At 48.6% G+C, this 15,948-nt stretch overlaps 1 protein-coding gene across 2 annotated transcripts in view; it reads right to left on the bottom strand.

Moving 5' to 3' along the window:
• Window positions 1-15,948, bottom strand: part of Epn2 (epsin 2) — an 81,688-nt gene that overhangs the window by 28,341 nt on the left and 37,399 nt on the right. For both annotated transcript variants that reach the window (XM_013016360.1, XM_013016359.1), the window contains exons 2-3: window positions 10,584-10,693; window positions 8,281-9,052 (exon numbers count right to left, since the gene is read on the bottom strand). In XM_013016360.1, the coding sequence (XP_012871814.1) occupies window positions 8,281-8,875 (595 nt within the window). In that variant the 5' untranslated portion in view covers window positions 8,876-9,052; window positions 10,584-10,693. The remainder of the gene's footprint in view (window positions 1-8,280; window positions 9,053-10,583; window positions 10,694-15,948) is intronic.

Below are 15,948 nucleotides of genomic sequence, written 5' to 3' on the forward strand. Positions count from 1 at the left end.
AGATAAACACAGCACACAGAAATATTGCCAGAAAAAAAATAAGAAAAGAAAGAACTAAGGCTTATTTACATTCATGCATCATTCAGGCAGCACCCAATTTGGGCTGCACTGCTGAGGGTTCACAGAAGACAAAACAAACAAGATCATCTCAGAGTAAACAGCACTCTGAAGACATCACAGGATAACATGGTAATATTATATTCAATATGGCCCATCTTCCCAGGCAAAGGGAAGTCTACCTTTACAAAGCCTTCCTTCCTACTTGGATTCATGTAAACTGTTAAAATACCCCCCATGAAGTTGACTGCTTGAAACTAGCATCTGCTATCCTGAGCATTCGATGTATCAAAGACAGCAGCTCAGTGACAGAGTTGTCCTCACTGAACTACCTCCCTTTTTCCTACTATGCTGGTATTTTGGCCACCGGTTGTTTGCCTATACTACAAAGGATGCTCTAAAGACAAGATGATGGTGCCATACTGATTATTTCCATTGTCTGTGGTATTAGCCTATTTCAATCATGTAATTAGTAACCCCAAACAGAAATGTTGACTGTGTGTTTCCATTGTGAGAACAATCTCATCCCTCTCTGACTACCAGAGAGCTCTTCAAGATCTGAGTCCCAATTAAGTAACAGTTTAAATAGGCTTTTCTGCCTTTAAAAAGCCATAAAAGAAAGCATTATGTGTGACAGACCACACAATCTTAAAATTTGCAACAGACATATTCCATATTCCTCTATTTGGCTGGAAAAAAACAAAAAAACAAAAAAAACGAGCGAACTACTAGCCAGGTGCCAGGGTCTCATGCCTATAATCCTAGCTACTTAAGAGGCTGAGATCTGAGGGTTGCATTTCAAAGCCAACCCCAGTACTAAAGTCTGTGAGACTCTTATCTCCAACTAATGACCAAAAAGTCAGAAAAGACCAGACATCGGTGGCTCCCGCCTTTAATCCTAGCTACTCAGGAGGCTGAGATCTGAGGATAAAGGTTCAAGGCCAGCCCAGGCAGGAAAGTCCGTGAGACTCATCTCCAATAAACCTCTCAGAAAACCAGAAGTGGCACTGTGGCTCAAGTGGTAGAGCATTCACCTAGAACTGAAGAGCTGAGGGATAGTGTCTAGGCCCAGAGTTCAAGCTCTACAACTGACCAAAAAGAAAAGTGGAAAATGGAGCTATGGCTCAAATGGTAGAACATTAGTCAGGCCCCAGGATCAGCACCAAAAAACAAAATTTAAACTTTTTTTTTAGTTGCAAAGAGAAGAAAGACATCCAGGATTCAAAAGTACCAGTTCAAATCCTTCATTCCTACGTGAATTTTTGGGCTGATTCCAGCCACTCCCATATTAAAAGCTACTTTACCTTGCCCACCTCCTAGTGCCATTATGAGAAAGAAGCAAAGGGATAGCCCAGTACGAGTAGCTCACACCTACAATCCGAGCTATTCGGGGAGCTGAGACCCAAAGGACTGTGGTTCTAAGCCAGTTTCGAAGATAAGACCTTGAGATTCTATCTCCAAAAGTTGGGCTGGGGGCATGACTCAAGTGGTAGAACACCAACCGAGCAAGCAAGCCAAACAAATTTGACCACTGGATTCAAACCCTGGTACTGCAAAAGGGGGAAAGCTGGAAGGGGCTCTGTGCTAAAGAGGAAATGCAATGGTCATACCACCCTCCACTTGAATTCTTGCTGGGCCCCTAGAGAATAGCAACTCAGCCCACAGGAATCCAGGCAGGGGCAGTGGCCCTGAGGACAGTGCTCACACAGTGCTGTGCATGCTCTTCTGGGCAGGTGTTCTCAGGCTCTGCCCTACTGCATGCACAGTAAGGATCAAGCCTTTGGACCCCTGTCTAGAAATCAAAGAGCAATTGCCTTCTTTGGGGTTGGTGGCTAATAAGTTCAAAGCCGAATTTGGATCTACCTCTAGCCACTGTGTTTGGCTGGCTCTGTTTTATTTTCTCATCCTTATTTTCCTTTTGCCCCACTTCTTTCTGCTAGCAATCCATCTAATCCATGGCACCGCATGTGTTTTGTAAGCCAACTCAAATCCTTTGTGGAGTGTAGCGGAATAAAGGCATTCAATGGCTGGCTGTAATCTCCAGTAATCACTTGGTAAGCCACTGTCATAGTATGTGAGGGCAGTCTCTGCCCACAGTGTTTGCTCAGGCCTGTAGGACTCCCTGACATTCCCCTGGGGGAAGACCTAAGCCACACCACAGGGCTCAGTACCCACCAGAATGCCCAAGGCGTCATCCAGATAGACAAGACTGTCAGGCATTCCCAGACCAAGAGCAAGTGGCAGAACCACCTGGAGAACAGCTTGCCAATGCTGCTTTGATCCAGGACTTCAAGTTATTCTGGTTCAAAAGAGCAAATCAGTGTTAAGCATGTCTGCCTTCTTTCTCCCTTTCTTCCTTGTCCTTTTTCTTAAGAACAAGAAGACTGGCACAGGCAATAGGGGCTGGTTTGGAGTAGATTGAGGCAGATGTGGCCTTGCCTCTGCAGGTTGATGCAGGGTGCACAGCAAGAGGAAGCAGAGCTGTCTGAGAAAACACTGCTTCATAAACCAGCCCTTGATGGGAGTTAGGCCAGGTAGAAGACAGGAAAGAGGGGGGGAGGGGGGAGGGGGGAGGGGGAGGAAGAAATCTGGCCCCATCCTGAGAGTGTTACATTCTTGAATGGCAGCTATCTTTCTTCTGTCCTAACCCACTGAAGAGATCTCATATCCCCCATCTGCCACTTTACCCACTACCCCAAAAACTTCTGCAACTTCTTCCCGGGCACTCAGGCTACGGCCAGTCCTGTGGAACCTGAGAGGATGGCGAGGGCCCTAGGTGGGAGAAGTAGTGCTCCAGCCCATGCTGTCAGCTTTCTCTGCCATTTTGGGCAAATCCCTCAGCAATCTAAGCCCAAAAATGCTTCTCTAAGACAGACAGCTTTGCTAACACACACAGTCCTAACTGCATGGCAGGACCATGGGAAGGTAGCCAAAGCAGGCAAGTATACCCTGAGCCCCCAATTAAACATGAGCACCAGGAGAAGCCAAAGAGCAGAAAGCAAAACTAGTATCCCTGTACCATGTCCCCACCTGCATCTCTGGCTCAGAGTGGTCTCCCAACTGGACACTTCGGCTTACATGTGGCATAGATACCTCACATGTTGCCCCTAAACTTGCTTCCTCCACAGCCATCCTTACTTCCTGGCCCCTGTTCACAGGCCTCAGAACTCCTCTCACCTTCTATCCCTCAGTGTGGGTGCAGGCCTCCAGAAAATCCTCTCAGCTCTTCTTCAGGACATACTCAAGGCCTGGCTACTTCCCAGACCTCTACCACCACCCAACTCCCAGTCCTATCCTCTTCCACATGGATGAGAATGTGACCTCCTGACTGGTCTCCTGCTCCTGCCCTGCCCCCCACAGCCACAGAGACTTCCCACAGTGCTTCTCCCCATTTTACTTGGGACTCTCCCCACCTCACCATTGCAGAGTAACCACCCAGAGGCCTTTTGATAGAGGCTTAAGTCTACTGAGTAGGGCTCCTGGTCAATGGAAAGTAAACACAGTGAGAGTAGCACTTGCAGATCTTAATAGTTTGGATTCTGGCTAGAACTCCCAAACACTAACCAAGGATGAACTAGGAATTAAAGGAATACGTCCGTCAGAAGTGCAGGTCCTGTGCCCCCTGCAGGAATGACTCTGCCATGCCCCATCCTCTCCCTGCTAATGAGGCCCCAGCCTCATTAGGCATTGGCCACCTTCCTGGTCCTCAATTGCCAGCACATTTCCACCCGAGACTTCTGTCTGATGCTTCTCCCAATCCTGTGTGTTTCATACTGCAAACCATCCTGACTTCTTCCAGAAAGCCATGGCTGGGTTGTTTATGTGTTGCTGTGTTCCAGAGTATTCCTCATGTAACATGCTGTACCATTTACTTATGTTTTCTTTCCCATTACCACATTAGTACCACAAAGGAAAGGACTCTACTGCATTTAGCACAGCCTGACACAAGCGTAGTCTGGAGAGGGGAGGGGGAGGTAGAACTTGGAGCCTTGCCCTAAGGGCAGCCACCAGCAGAACTGAGGTCTAGGGTGCTTCTGAGGGAAGACAAGGCCCAGTAAAGGCTGAGAAGCAAAGGTTGGAGGGTGGAAGAGGAGGATAACCAAGGTCTATCATCAAAGAAGGCTCTGTCTCCCTTGTCAAAGGCTCAGGGACAATTCCACAGGGAACTCAGCACCAGAGCATCACTTATAAAGATGATAGGAGGATGTAAATGGGGGCTGCTGACGGTCAGATCTACAGATGTTTGAGGACAGTAGGGAAGAGGGAAGATGAAATGAGATCTGGCTCATGAAAGAAAATTCCTCAATGGCTATCAGGATAACAATCAAAGGCACACTTGCCCTTTGACCCTGACACTCATACTCCCTACTCCTACCCCCCCACCCTTCCTACCCCCCACCCCCCCACCCCCACCCCTGTCTGTCTTCTGTCTTCTCAAAAAGCCTCTCCTGATGGCCTGGAACCCTGAGTGTACCCCTCACAAGCATCTCTCCTGAATCAGAGCCTTCATTTTCACTAGGGGCATGAAGGGATGAACAGCAGGCCTTATTCTGACTTCTCCATGGCTGACTTCCAAGTGAGTATGCTCCAAACAAATCCACCAGGATCAATCCAAGAAGTATCTACCTTACACTCACCACTTTATAAAACTCCAAGAGAAAGCAGAAAAGCAAGAACAAAAGAGACATTGAGACAAGCTGGGTTGAGCTGTAGGGAGAAAAGCACTTCCACCTCATTCTTGTTTGCCCAGAATTCATCTGGAGCATAAATAACCAAAGGAAAAAAATCTTTCATGTATCTTTAGTTCACATCAGAGCTGAAAGACAGAAGAGACCTAATATGCTGTATACCATGAGCAGCTTGCTCTATTTGTGGGTGGCCACCCAAGCAGAGGAGACAGCTTAAGCAACGGTGTAGAGTCAAGACTAAAGGAGACAGCCAGGCCCAATCTTACTATGCAACCGTCCCAAGAACACCAATCAGCCAGGTGAACACAAAATCAGACAAGGCTCAACAGACCTCACCACTTACGAGACTGGGTAGAGAACTAGTGATGGTGACGGGGCACTCCATGACGTTTGTTCTGTGGGATACAGTATGGAGAGGGAGAAATGGGCATGTAACTCACATGTCTTTAGGTGACCTTTCCAAACAAGCTTTGCCCTTGGCATTCTTTAATGGGAAAGCTGGTCCTCCCTACATTTTCTAACACTGATTTAGGAGAAGCCAAACTTCAGTATAAACTGTTAGGAGAAGGTAGGGGCATGAAGGAAAAAAATCCCAGAGCTAAATATAGTGATCACATGTATACCCAAGTCAAACAACTGTAATATTAATGAAGCACGAATGAACCGTAACTGTCTCCAGGGCTGAATGAAGCTGGCCACCTTATCAGGGAGCTTGTGCAAGGGCTTGCTGTTGGCACCCTGGTGGCTAAGAGTAGGACAGACAACTTTCTGCTCCCACTTGTGAGCAGAGGGAACATAAATAGAGCATTTCCTTGTAGGCAACCATGAAAATCTGCTTTCAGTTTAACCTGCAACAGTGTAAGCTTTGACCAGGATACATTATTAATTAGCCAAAAGAGAAGCTCCATTTTTAGTTACCCATTGAATCCAGTACCTTCAAACTACTGTGACCTAGAATTGACAGTACAGCTAACTCTCTGTTCACCTTGGCAGCAGTTCATAGGGAAGCAGAAACAATCCGATGCTCAGCCAGGCATCTGTTACCACATTAGGATAATGGCTTCCATGGACCAAGTGAGGATCTGGTACTTGCCAGGATCCTCAGGTATAAATCACACATTTCTACTTCATCAAGCCCAGGGGTTCGATCAACCACCACCAGTGCCTGGCAGGCAATAGAACCCTCTCCACTGTGTCAGGAAAGGGGTGTGGGGAGAACAGGGGCCATCACCCCATGCCAACCCCAAAAGCAGCTCCCCTACTGAGCAAGTGACTTGTGTTAGCGGCAGGGAAGGTACAGCGGGCAGCAAGCTCCTGGGGAGAGGGAGAAAGGAGTCCTAGGCCGCTAGCAGCTGGAGAGCTGGCCCAGCAGGAGACAAGGAGAGAGTTGGCTGTACTGGCATGCCAAGCACCACCACCCCCAGCAAGCTGCCCAGCGTTTCTAGGAAGGAGAAAAGCAAACCGCTGTCCCACCTCGGGCTGCGCGGTCACAAGTGAGGCAGGGCTGGGACCAGTCGCCATTTGGGCGGGAAGCCAGCCCCAGGTGCGGCAGGAAGGGGTGGCGCTGGCTCAGTGGCTGCAGCTCCTCACTCTGACCCAGCGGGGGCCCTGTGCGGTGCTGGGGGCACAGCGAGGCCTCCGGTGCTGTTGGGCAGGGACACACACACACATACACACAGAGAGAGACACACCATTAGAGGAAGCGCAGCAGCCCAGCAGGGGTATGGGCTGAGACCACCCAAGGTCCCACCTTGCCCCTGCAGACCCCAGTGCTTTGAAGCCTTGGGTATGCAGCTTGGCTCAAGGCCTGAGGGAACGAGGAAACTCCATCAGATATCACAGCCTTTACCTCAGTAGCTGGAGGCCCCAGGCTTGGTATAAGGAGCCCAGAGCAACAACCAGCCTCCTGCACCCTTAGCCTCACCCCTCTACCTAGAACATTCCACCAACGGTGTATGACCGGTGGTACTGTTTCAGCAACTTGTGTTAAATCTCTGACCTCTTGAGAAAAATGGCTGTGAGAGATTTGGAAAGAGAAGAACCACACTCCTGGGTCATACACCACAGCAACCACGGCAGTGAATGACAGAGGAAGCAGGGGGGGTGGGGGGCGGGGGGGCGGGGGAATAGACCCCAACACACTCCAAAAGTCATCTTTCTGGGCATAGCAGAATGATCCGTGAGAGGAATAAGACAACAAGCGATCTTCATTTTGCTGGTATGACTTAACTCTATGGGAGCCTTCTGGAGACTATCAATCACTTCCACATGGTGTCACAAAGGCTGTGACCATTGCTTAAAGAGAGTTCAACTGAGAGCAAGTGACAATGACTAGAAACAGACCAGGAAATACTAATCTGCTCTAAGCTTGGTAATAATTTAGAATTCCTAGAGGCAGGAAATCTGATTCTGGTATGCAAATCTCTCAATTGACACATTGCTCAAAATGCTAGTGTGGTAGGCAGCACAAAGTCAAATTGAAACCTAGAAAAGCAGCAAATGGTGGCATGTGGTCTGGTGACAGAACCACAGATTAAGCAGGGTTAACAAGGGTTTGTCAAACTACAAACAACTTCCTTTAGAAGGGCCTGCTGTTAGGCTGACAGTGCCACGAACTCTAAAAGGTACAGAATCTGCATAATCTAGAAGACACAACTTCTGCGTTCTGCATTCCCTACCTCCATCCTTGCCCCCAGGACACAAAGGCCACTGGGACACCTTTCTCTCAGAGGGTTGGGTCCACAGGCAGTCATCCAACAATGTGAAGGTGCAAAAAGGCCCAGTTCCTGGGACCACTTTCAGTAACCAGCCAGGAAGCTAGGAATTGAATGTGGCTCAGCGATCAGCTTCTGTCAGGTCTGAACTCCATCTCCCAGAAACCTCTTCTGAATGTAATGTAGGGCAAAGACTCTGACATACAAAACCAGAATAGGCTAGCCTCACCCAGTGCAGACCCAGACGTGCACCCAAATCCCTGAGCAATCTGCGTGCCCAGAAAAGGAGGCCTTTGTCTCTGGCCACCTGAAGAGGTTTCTTTGAGTTTGCCTCTTTAAGTGAAATCCAATGTCCTCCCTCTGGGAGGCTAAAATAGAGTAATACACTGAGCCATTCGAGACCCACAGCTCAGCCAGGAACAAAACACTTCATATAAAGTTAAAGAATAAGTTTATCAAAAAGAGCATTCTTTTCCTCCTGGCTACCAAATATTCAGCTTCTCTTTGGGCAGCAGGACAAACCCTTTGCTGGCACAGCTTCCTGAACAAAAAAGCTGCTTCGTTGCTCATCGTCTCTACAGAACCCAGGAAGCTATGCAAGCTGCTCTGTCAGAGGCACAGAAGCCCATGGAACAGACAAGGGACCAAAAGCCCCTTTGTGGTCATAACTCAATCAGGACTGTCTGAGCCGCCTAAAGCTGAGAACAGCAGACAGCCAGGCCCGGTGCTGGACATGATTTCCTCAGTCCTAAGGCACCCCACACCACCTGCTCAGTACTGCCACCTCTACACAGTGCCCATTCAGCACTTCCATTACTCACAGCCATGGTAGGAAGCCGGTGATCCTCCAGCCTTGCCATATTCCTGCTCCGAGTAGCTGGTGGAGAGGTTGGGTTGGCTGGAGCCTCGGTTAAAGGAGATCTGGTTGCTGCCCATGCCAGTGGCCACCTGGGCCATGCGCTCTTTGGTTTTGAGAGCCTGGGCCCTCTCAGCCTTCAGTCGCTCCTCGTCCTTGAGGAGTGCCACCAGCTGCTTTGACTTCTCCCGCACGTTGATGCCCTGGTCTTTGCCATCACGGTCAATGTACTGGAAGTCCTTCAGGGTCTGGATGGCAAAGATGTTCTCCCGGCACTGCTGGGCTACCCGCTCAGAACCCGTCTTAATGAGGTAGTCCAGCAGTGTCAGGGCCTTGTACACATGCCGCCAGTTCTTGCCATGGTCATTAAGCCGCTTCCATACCATGCTCATGATCTCTGAGAAGGCCACTACATTGTAAGTCAAGTCAGCGATCTCGGTCATCAGAGAGCTGGATGGGCCCCATGGGTCATTGGAAGTGGCTTCTCGGACTTTGATTTCTGCCTCTGAGTAATTGTTCACAATGTTTTTCATCTGCCGCCTGATAGATGAAGTGGTCATTTTTATGTTCTTTGTTGTAAATTTAAAGTCCTTCAAAGAGAGAAACTTTCCTATCCTTGGTAAGTCTGTACCCTATGAAGGTCCAGTTTTCCGTTATCCAGCTGGAGTAAGAGCAAGAGCCCTGAACAGTCATTTCCTCCTCTGGAGCCCCAGACCTGAGAAGTTGGAAGCCATGACCTACAGGGAGAACAAACACAAACCATGTTGTGGCATGAATGCCTGTGAAGCAGAACAGCCTGGCCCAGACACTTCCACAAGGGCCACTGCTGAGCATGATTGCACAGACTGCCAAGCGGACACACCCCAACCACTCAGAGTGCAAGACAGCCCATCTGCCTTCAAAACTGTAAACAGCCACACCAGTTACACATGAATGAAATTTAAACCTTTAAAGGCAAAAAAATAAACTATGACTGTTCCCGGGCGCCAGTGGCTCACGCCTGTAATCCTAGCTACTCAGGAGGCTGAGATCTGAGGATCACGGTTCAAAGCCAGCCCAGGCAGGAAAGTCCATGAAACTCTTATCTCCAATAAACCATCAGAAAACTGGAAGTGGTGCTGTGGCTCAAGTGGCAGAGCGCTAGCCTTGAGCTGAAGAGGTGAGGGACAGTTCCCAGGCCCAGAGTTCAAGCCCCATGACTGACCAAAAAAAAACGACACAAAAAAAACAGAACTAGGGCTGGGAAGTTGGCTCAGTGGTAGAGTGCTCGCCTCTCATGCATGAGGCCCTGGGTTTGATTCCTCAGCACCACATAAGCAGAAAAAAAGCCGGAAGTGGCACTGTGGCGCAAGTGGTAGGGCGCTAGCCTTGAGCTGAAGAGACAGCATCCAGGCCCAGAGTTCAGCCTCCACGACTGATCAAAAAACAAAAACAAAACTATGACTCTAGTGCAATTTCACAACAGAATTAACTATCTTGTGGGTTGTACGGTTACTGCAAGCCAAAATCCAGCTGTAAAATAATCAGGGTGGGGAGGGAGGGGGAATTGATCCTGATAAGTCAATTTTATTCTAGCTTTTAGTGCTGAAGAGTGAACCCTAGGCTTAAGCATGCACTCCACCACTGAGTTCCATTCTCAGCATAATCCTCATCATCTTAAAATCACATATGGGAACAAGAATGCCTCTCATTTCAAGGCTACCTTAGAAACCAAAGTGTTGTCTGTATCTTTGAAGTTGCTGCACTTTGGCTTTGGTTCACCATGCTTTTAACTGCCAGGAGAGTTCTCTTTAAAGGCCACTTCTCTCCTGACTACTCAAGAATTTATGAAGGCTCTGACTGCTCTTCTAGAACCTCCCTCAAGTGACCATCTCACAGTCTTAAAACAGTTCATGCAGCACACCAGTGGCTCATACCTATAACTAGGTAATCAGGAGGCTAAAATCAGGATCTTGGTTCAAAGCTAGCCCCAGCAAGAAAAGAAAGCTGTGAGACTCTCATCTCTAATTAAGCACCAAAATAGCTCGATGTTGAGCTGTGGCTCAAATGGTAGAGTGCTAGCCTAGCCTGAGCAAAAAACTTTAGGAACAGTGTCCAGACCCTGAGTCCAAGCCCCAGGACTAGCCCCTCTTTCTCCCCCCAAAAAACGAAAAAAGCAGCTCGGGTTCCAGCCTAACTCCCTCATGCCACAAAAGAAGACTGAGCCCTAAAGCTACAGTGACTGACCCTCAACATGTCTCCCCACTCTTCTTCCTGAGAAATACTTACAGAACTAGAGTAAAGTCCACATCTCCGGTATGGGGCTCTGGTCCTCGAGCCTGATAAGCCCCATCGATTTCATTCACAGTGAGTACCCAGCAACAAGCACTGTATGTATACTGTTGAATAAATGATGTGACAGATTAGAAAGTGCCCTTGTCCTCAAGAAGATCACAGTCAAATAGAGGAAGTGAAGTCCTGTACAAAATTAGGAACCTGAGACCCAGGGAATTGTCAGGTAAAACAGTACAGGAGGAAAATCAAGGGGTTCCACTCACCACTGCCACCTGCTTGGCTATTCAGAGTCCCCGAGGCCAGGCTATGACTCATTGACCATGTGATAAACCTTCTGGGTAAGGACTGTTCTTGCCATTATACAGAGGAGGAGAGCCTGAGGCCTAGAGTCAAGAGGCTGGATCCTCCAGCCAGCACATTGCCCCTGGCGCAGCTGAGGGTCTGTCAGCACCCCTCCTCTTGTGGCCCTTCCACTTTACCTAGATCTATGCTGTTCGTGCCACAGAAACAACAGACAGCCTCAGCTTCCTCACCTAAGGCTCAGGTGGCCAAGGGTACATCAAAAATAAAATCTCTAAAAGAGGACCTGGGGAACAAAATCATCACTCATCACATACAGCTACACAAGTAAGAAAAGCACTGCTTAAAAAACTTCAGCTGCCTTCTCTCCATCCCTAGACACCGAACCAACCCTGGCTGAAGGCAGGCATGTTCCACCTCTCTACCCATCTGGCCTGCTCTCAGGAATCCCCTAAAGCCTGCCAAAGGACAGGTATAAAACCTTATGTGTGTTGACTGCATGAGTAATTTAATTAGGCTTTACACTCTAATCCAGCTCTTTTCTGCTTGAGACTCCCCAGTCTCACAAAGGAAAAAAGAACATTTTCAATGAGGGTTTCCCAGCTCAACCCACAGAGATGTGTCAATATCAGAAGTAATGCTCAGGTACATTTCAGGGCATTATGATGTGTCAGGGACCCCAGAACTTCCATGTGTCACTGCCTTTGGTACAAAGCAGGTATGCCTGCTCCACTTCTGGGTTGGGAAGTGGGCAGTGCTGGGTCTCCCTGGAAGATGTCCCTCGGCACCTCCCTCCAATCTTCAATTAAACACAAGAACAAATGGTGGCCTCCAGTGGGCCCTGTAGGGGCTTCACTGTCTCTCTAGTACTCCACCCCATCTTCTCCTGTGAGATGATGTTGGCCACCTTGTGGGTAGAGGAAGCAGAAGACATCCAGCAGGGCCTAGCATCCTGGCTGAGGGGGTTACTAAAGAGGCAGTAAGCTGGGCACCAGTGGCTCACACCTGTAATCTTAGCTACTCAGGAGGCTGAGATCTGAGATCTGAGGACTGCAGGAAGATATATGAGCCACTTGCTGTGGCTCAAGTAGTACAGTGCTCTCCTTGAACTAAAGACCTCAGGGACAGTGCCCAGGCCCAGAGTTCAAGCCTCATGACCAAAACAAACAAACAAAAGAGGCAGTAAGACCCTTCCAGGGCCCCTATTGATCCTCCAAGTACTATGGCAAAGAAAAGGCTTGGGGAGTCCTGTGAGCTAGGGCCAGGATATCCCTACCTCCCGGGCACTGGAGTGCCTCTGGGCACTGGAAACACCAAATGCCTGGATCAAGGAAGGCCAGGGCCTTTGATCAACAGGCCCAACTTGCTCAGATCTCTGCTGAAGGGCTCAGAAATACCCAGACTTTGAGAAGGAGGAAAAAGTTAATGAATTATTTCTTACAGTCAGCAAAACAAAGCTATGTAATTTACATAGTTGCCTATTTTCTTAGGCTCATAGACAAGAGAGGCTTTTAGGATAGGTGATAAGAAGAGAGACATCTATGGGCTGGGAAGGTGGCTCAGTGGTAGAGCTCTTGGCTTGCATGCATGAGTCCCTGGGTTCGATTCCCCAGCACCACATAAGAAAAAAGCCGGAAGTGGCGCTGTGGCTCAAGTGGTAGAGCGCTAGCCTTGAACTGAAGAGCTGAGGGACAGCGCCCAGGCCCAGAGTTCAGGCCCCACAACCGGACTCAGAAAAAAAAAAGAGAGAGAGAGACATCTGGAGATAAGAAACCACACTAGGGCTGAGAATGTAGCTTAGTGTTGGAGTGCCAGCCTAGTATGCATAAAGCCCTGAGTTTGATTCCTCAGCACTACATAAACAGAAAAGGCCAGAAGTAGCACTGTGGCTCAAGTGGTAGAGTGCTAGCCTTGAGCACAGAGAGGCTCAGGGACAGAGCCCAGGCCCTAAGTTCAAGCCCCAGGAGTGGGGGGAAGGGGGGAACCCACACTAGTTGAAAAGACCCCAGAGCCAGCACAACATATGCTGCAAAATGAAACTTCAATTCCAGCTCTAAAAGTGATATAAGCCAGGCATAGGAGCAGCAGAGCCAGCAGACCAGAGCTAGCAGCTCAGAACACTTCCATGGCTTTGCCCAAGTGAGCTGTGTATACCTTAAGCCCTTCTAACTTCTCCCCCTACTTCAGGACTGAGCTATAAACGCAAACAGCTGCTTGGAGGCAAGGAACTTCCAAGACTGCCTCCACACATCAGCTCCAAACCTGGATCCCACCACAAGGACACATCCTGTTATTTCCAGAACTGACTTTCATTTTGTTCTCACCTTCTTCCCAATAGTTTGTATGCTCTCCTCATTTTACAACTTTCCTTCTGAAATTTCTAGCCTGCTGAAACATTTGTCTCTTTCTAGACCTCATACCTCCCATCTGAGGTATGATCAGGTCATAAAAATCAGCCATCCGGACCCCAGCATAGATATGGGTAAGATGTGGGGCAGGTAGGCAATGGCAAACCAAGAGGAAAAAGTCCATTTTGTTAAAGGTTTAGGAGAGGGACAGGGAAAAGAGTAGAAGGAAAGGAATAAAAGGAGGACAGGGGAATTAAGGTTGGAAGGGAAGGAAGGAGGGACTTATTTTATAAATTACATACCAACAACTGAGACAAATGCCACTACATAAGTTTGAATAATTCAGTTGCAACTGTGAATGTTTTTTAATGACTTTTAAGTTGAGGAAAACAAATCCTCTCTGCCTGCCAAGGGGGCTGCACTGGCCTATAGAGACAAAGATACCCAACTCCACCACCCCCACCACCCTTCCCTAGGCCCACTCAGCTCTAAATAGCCTGTTTGGAAATGAAATTAATAATTCCTTTTATTAAGAATCAAAGTTCCTAATGCATGTGACATAATCCCTATTAACCCAATAAGTGGACAAAATTCTAGCTAACAGCAAACAAACAACCTACCAGTGACTTAGGGAAATCACAAGATGGGCAATACAGAACTGGTCAAGCTGAAGTTGGAGTGGGATTGGAGATGGAGCTTGGTGGTAGAACACAGGAAGAAGCAAGGAGCCAAGTAGGGGAGGGCATAAGACAACCACATTATTTGAACCTTTGGGTCCCACCTCTACACCTTGCCGTGCACCTCCTGGACTTCTCCAAATTCATGTGTGCCCTACACCAAGGTATGCTATTGTCACCTGTGATGGTAAGTTCAATGCAAGGAACACTTAAGAGGATGTGAGGGGGAAAGCCAGGTGTGTGTTTCAGGTCCCAAACAGAGTCTCTCCCATAAGGTCTCAACAGAAGTGTGGAGAGACTGCTTGGCTCCCAGCTACACCTGACCCACAGCCTCAGAATGCCAGACTGACTGAGGAAGATCTACATCGTCCCTCCCCAGGAACACAGCACCCTCAAGCAGTCTGAGAGAGCCTACTGTGATGCGAGAACAACATATAAGGGCAACAATACAACAGCCTGCCGGGGCATGGTGGGGGTGGGGGTGAGGGTTCTGGCCTACTTGAAAAGGCAGTCAGAATTCAAGTGACAGTGGAATGGAAAGGGAAGGAATTAAACAAACAGGAAACAAAATAACTGGAAAAAAAATTTCAAGGCCAGGGTGATGCCCCTGGAGACAAGAATAATTCCCTAGGAATGTGCTCCGAGGTCTAGCGGAGCTAAGCAGGGAAATTCCTTCTAAATATCTCACTGGTCAGAAGAGACAGAAATGGAGAAAGAGAGGCTTTTCACAGCTCTGAGCAGCCCAGGTTAGATTCCTGCCATGCGTGTGACTCTGTCCTGTGCCCTTGCAAGAGAAAGCAGGCTGGTAATGGAGATAAACCTCTTCCAGTTGGGGTCGCCACCAAATCCCTAAGGAGTGGCTTCTCAGCTGTCACTATCAAGGATGGCAACCTACCTGTCCCTCAACCACCCCTCCCCAAACCTGTCACAGGTCACCTAACAGTGAGTGCAGCAATCCCATCCCAGTCAGTGCATATTATGAGCTGACTGACTGAACATCCTCACCCCAGATGGCAGCTCCAACAACAAGAGTCTGGCAGCTTCCTGTGACTTCACACATACTTCATCTTTCTAAAAGCAGATGACAGAGCGAGCTCAGGAAAGGGGCTACGCCCACTTTCCCCCCAGTGTTACACTAGTGTGGTCCAAACACCTCATTTATCAGAAGCTCCTGGGAGTGCATCTGAAAACCCAGAAACAAAATAACCAGAGTAGAGGCCAGGGAAACTGTGTTCTTCACAAGCTCCCCCAGTGACTTTCAGGCATGCTGAAGTGAGAGTCAAGGCATGGAGCCGGACACCAGGAACCTGAGCCGGGTAGACGCCCTGTGGTCCTCACTAGCTGGCTCTTTCCCATCTGCGCCTGTCCACTAGACAGAAACACCTCCATCTTCCTCTGGGGAAAGGGAGGGATGATCACTACAAGGAGGCCCAGTCAGGGATTGTGAGGCCGCAGCTCACATGACTGAGCTGAGCAGGCCCTCCAGAGGACAACGGCCCAGTCAGGACAATATGGACAGTGCCACATTCTTTTCAACAGTGATCATTTCAGCCTACAGAGAAAGGACTATTATGGCTCTGCCTCAGCGACGCCAGCATTAACCTTAGAGCCTAGTAACTCAGGCAGTGGGAGACATGAGATGGGGACAAAGCTCATTATTCCTCTCACACAGGAAAAAGTGGGAGATCCAGCCAGAAAGAAACATCCTCTTCTCTAGCTGAACCTGGCCATCTCCATTCCAATGATTTCTTGCCAAATTTTATACACTACAAAAAGCAGGCTTTACAGAAGTAGAACTGTGGCCCTGTGGCCCAAGTGGTAGAGGGCCAGCCTTGAGCAAAAACACTAATAACAGTGCCCATGACCTATGCACTTCCCTTCTTCACTAATGTGCTCAACCATTGTTTGAACTCAGAGAAAGGCAGGCTGTGGGTGCAGAATCCATACATAGTGAATTGCAGTCACTTTTTAAAGAATGTGGGGCTGGGAAGGTGGTTCAGTGGTAGAGCGCTTGCCTTGCATGCATGAGGCCCT

This window comes from Dipodomys ordii, unplaced genomic scaffold (assembly GCF_000151885.1).
Source record: "Dipodomys ordii isolate 6190 unplaced genomic scaffold, Dord_2.0 Scaffold31, whole genome shotgun sequence".
In the NCBI taxonomy this organism is placed as follows: Eukaryota; Metazoa; Chordata; class Mammalia; order Rodentia; family Heteromyidae; genus Dipodomys; species Dipodomys ordii.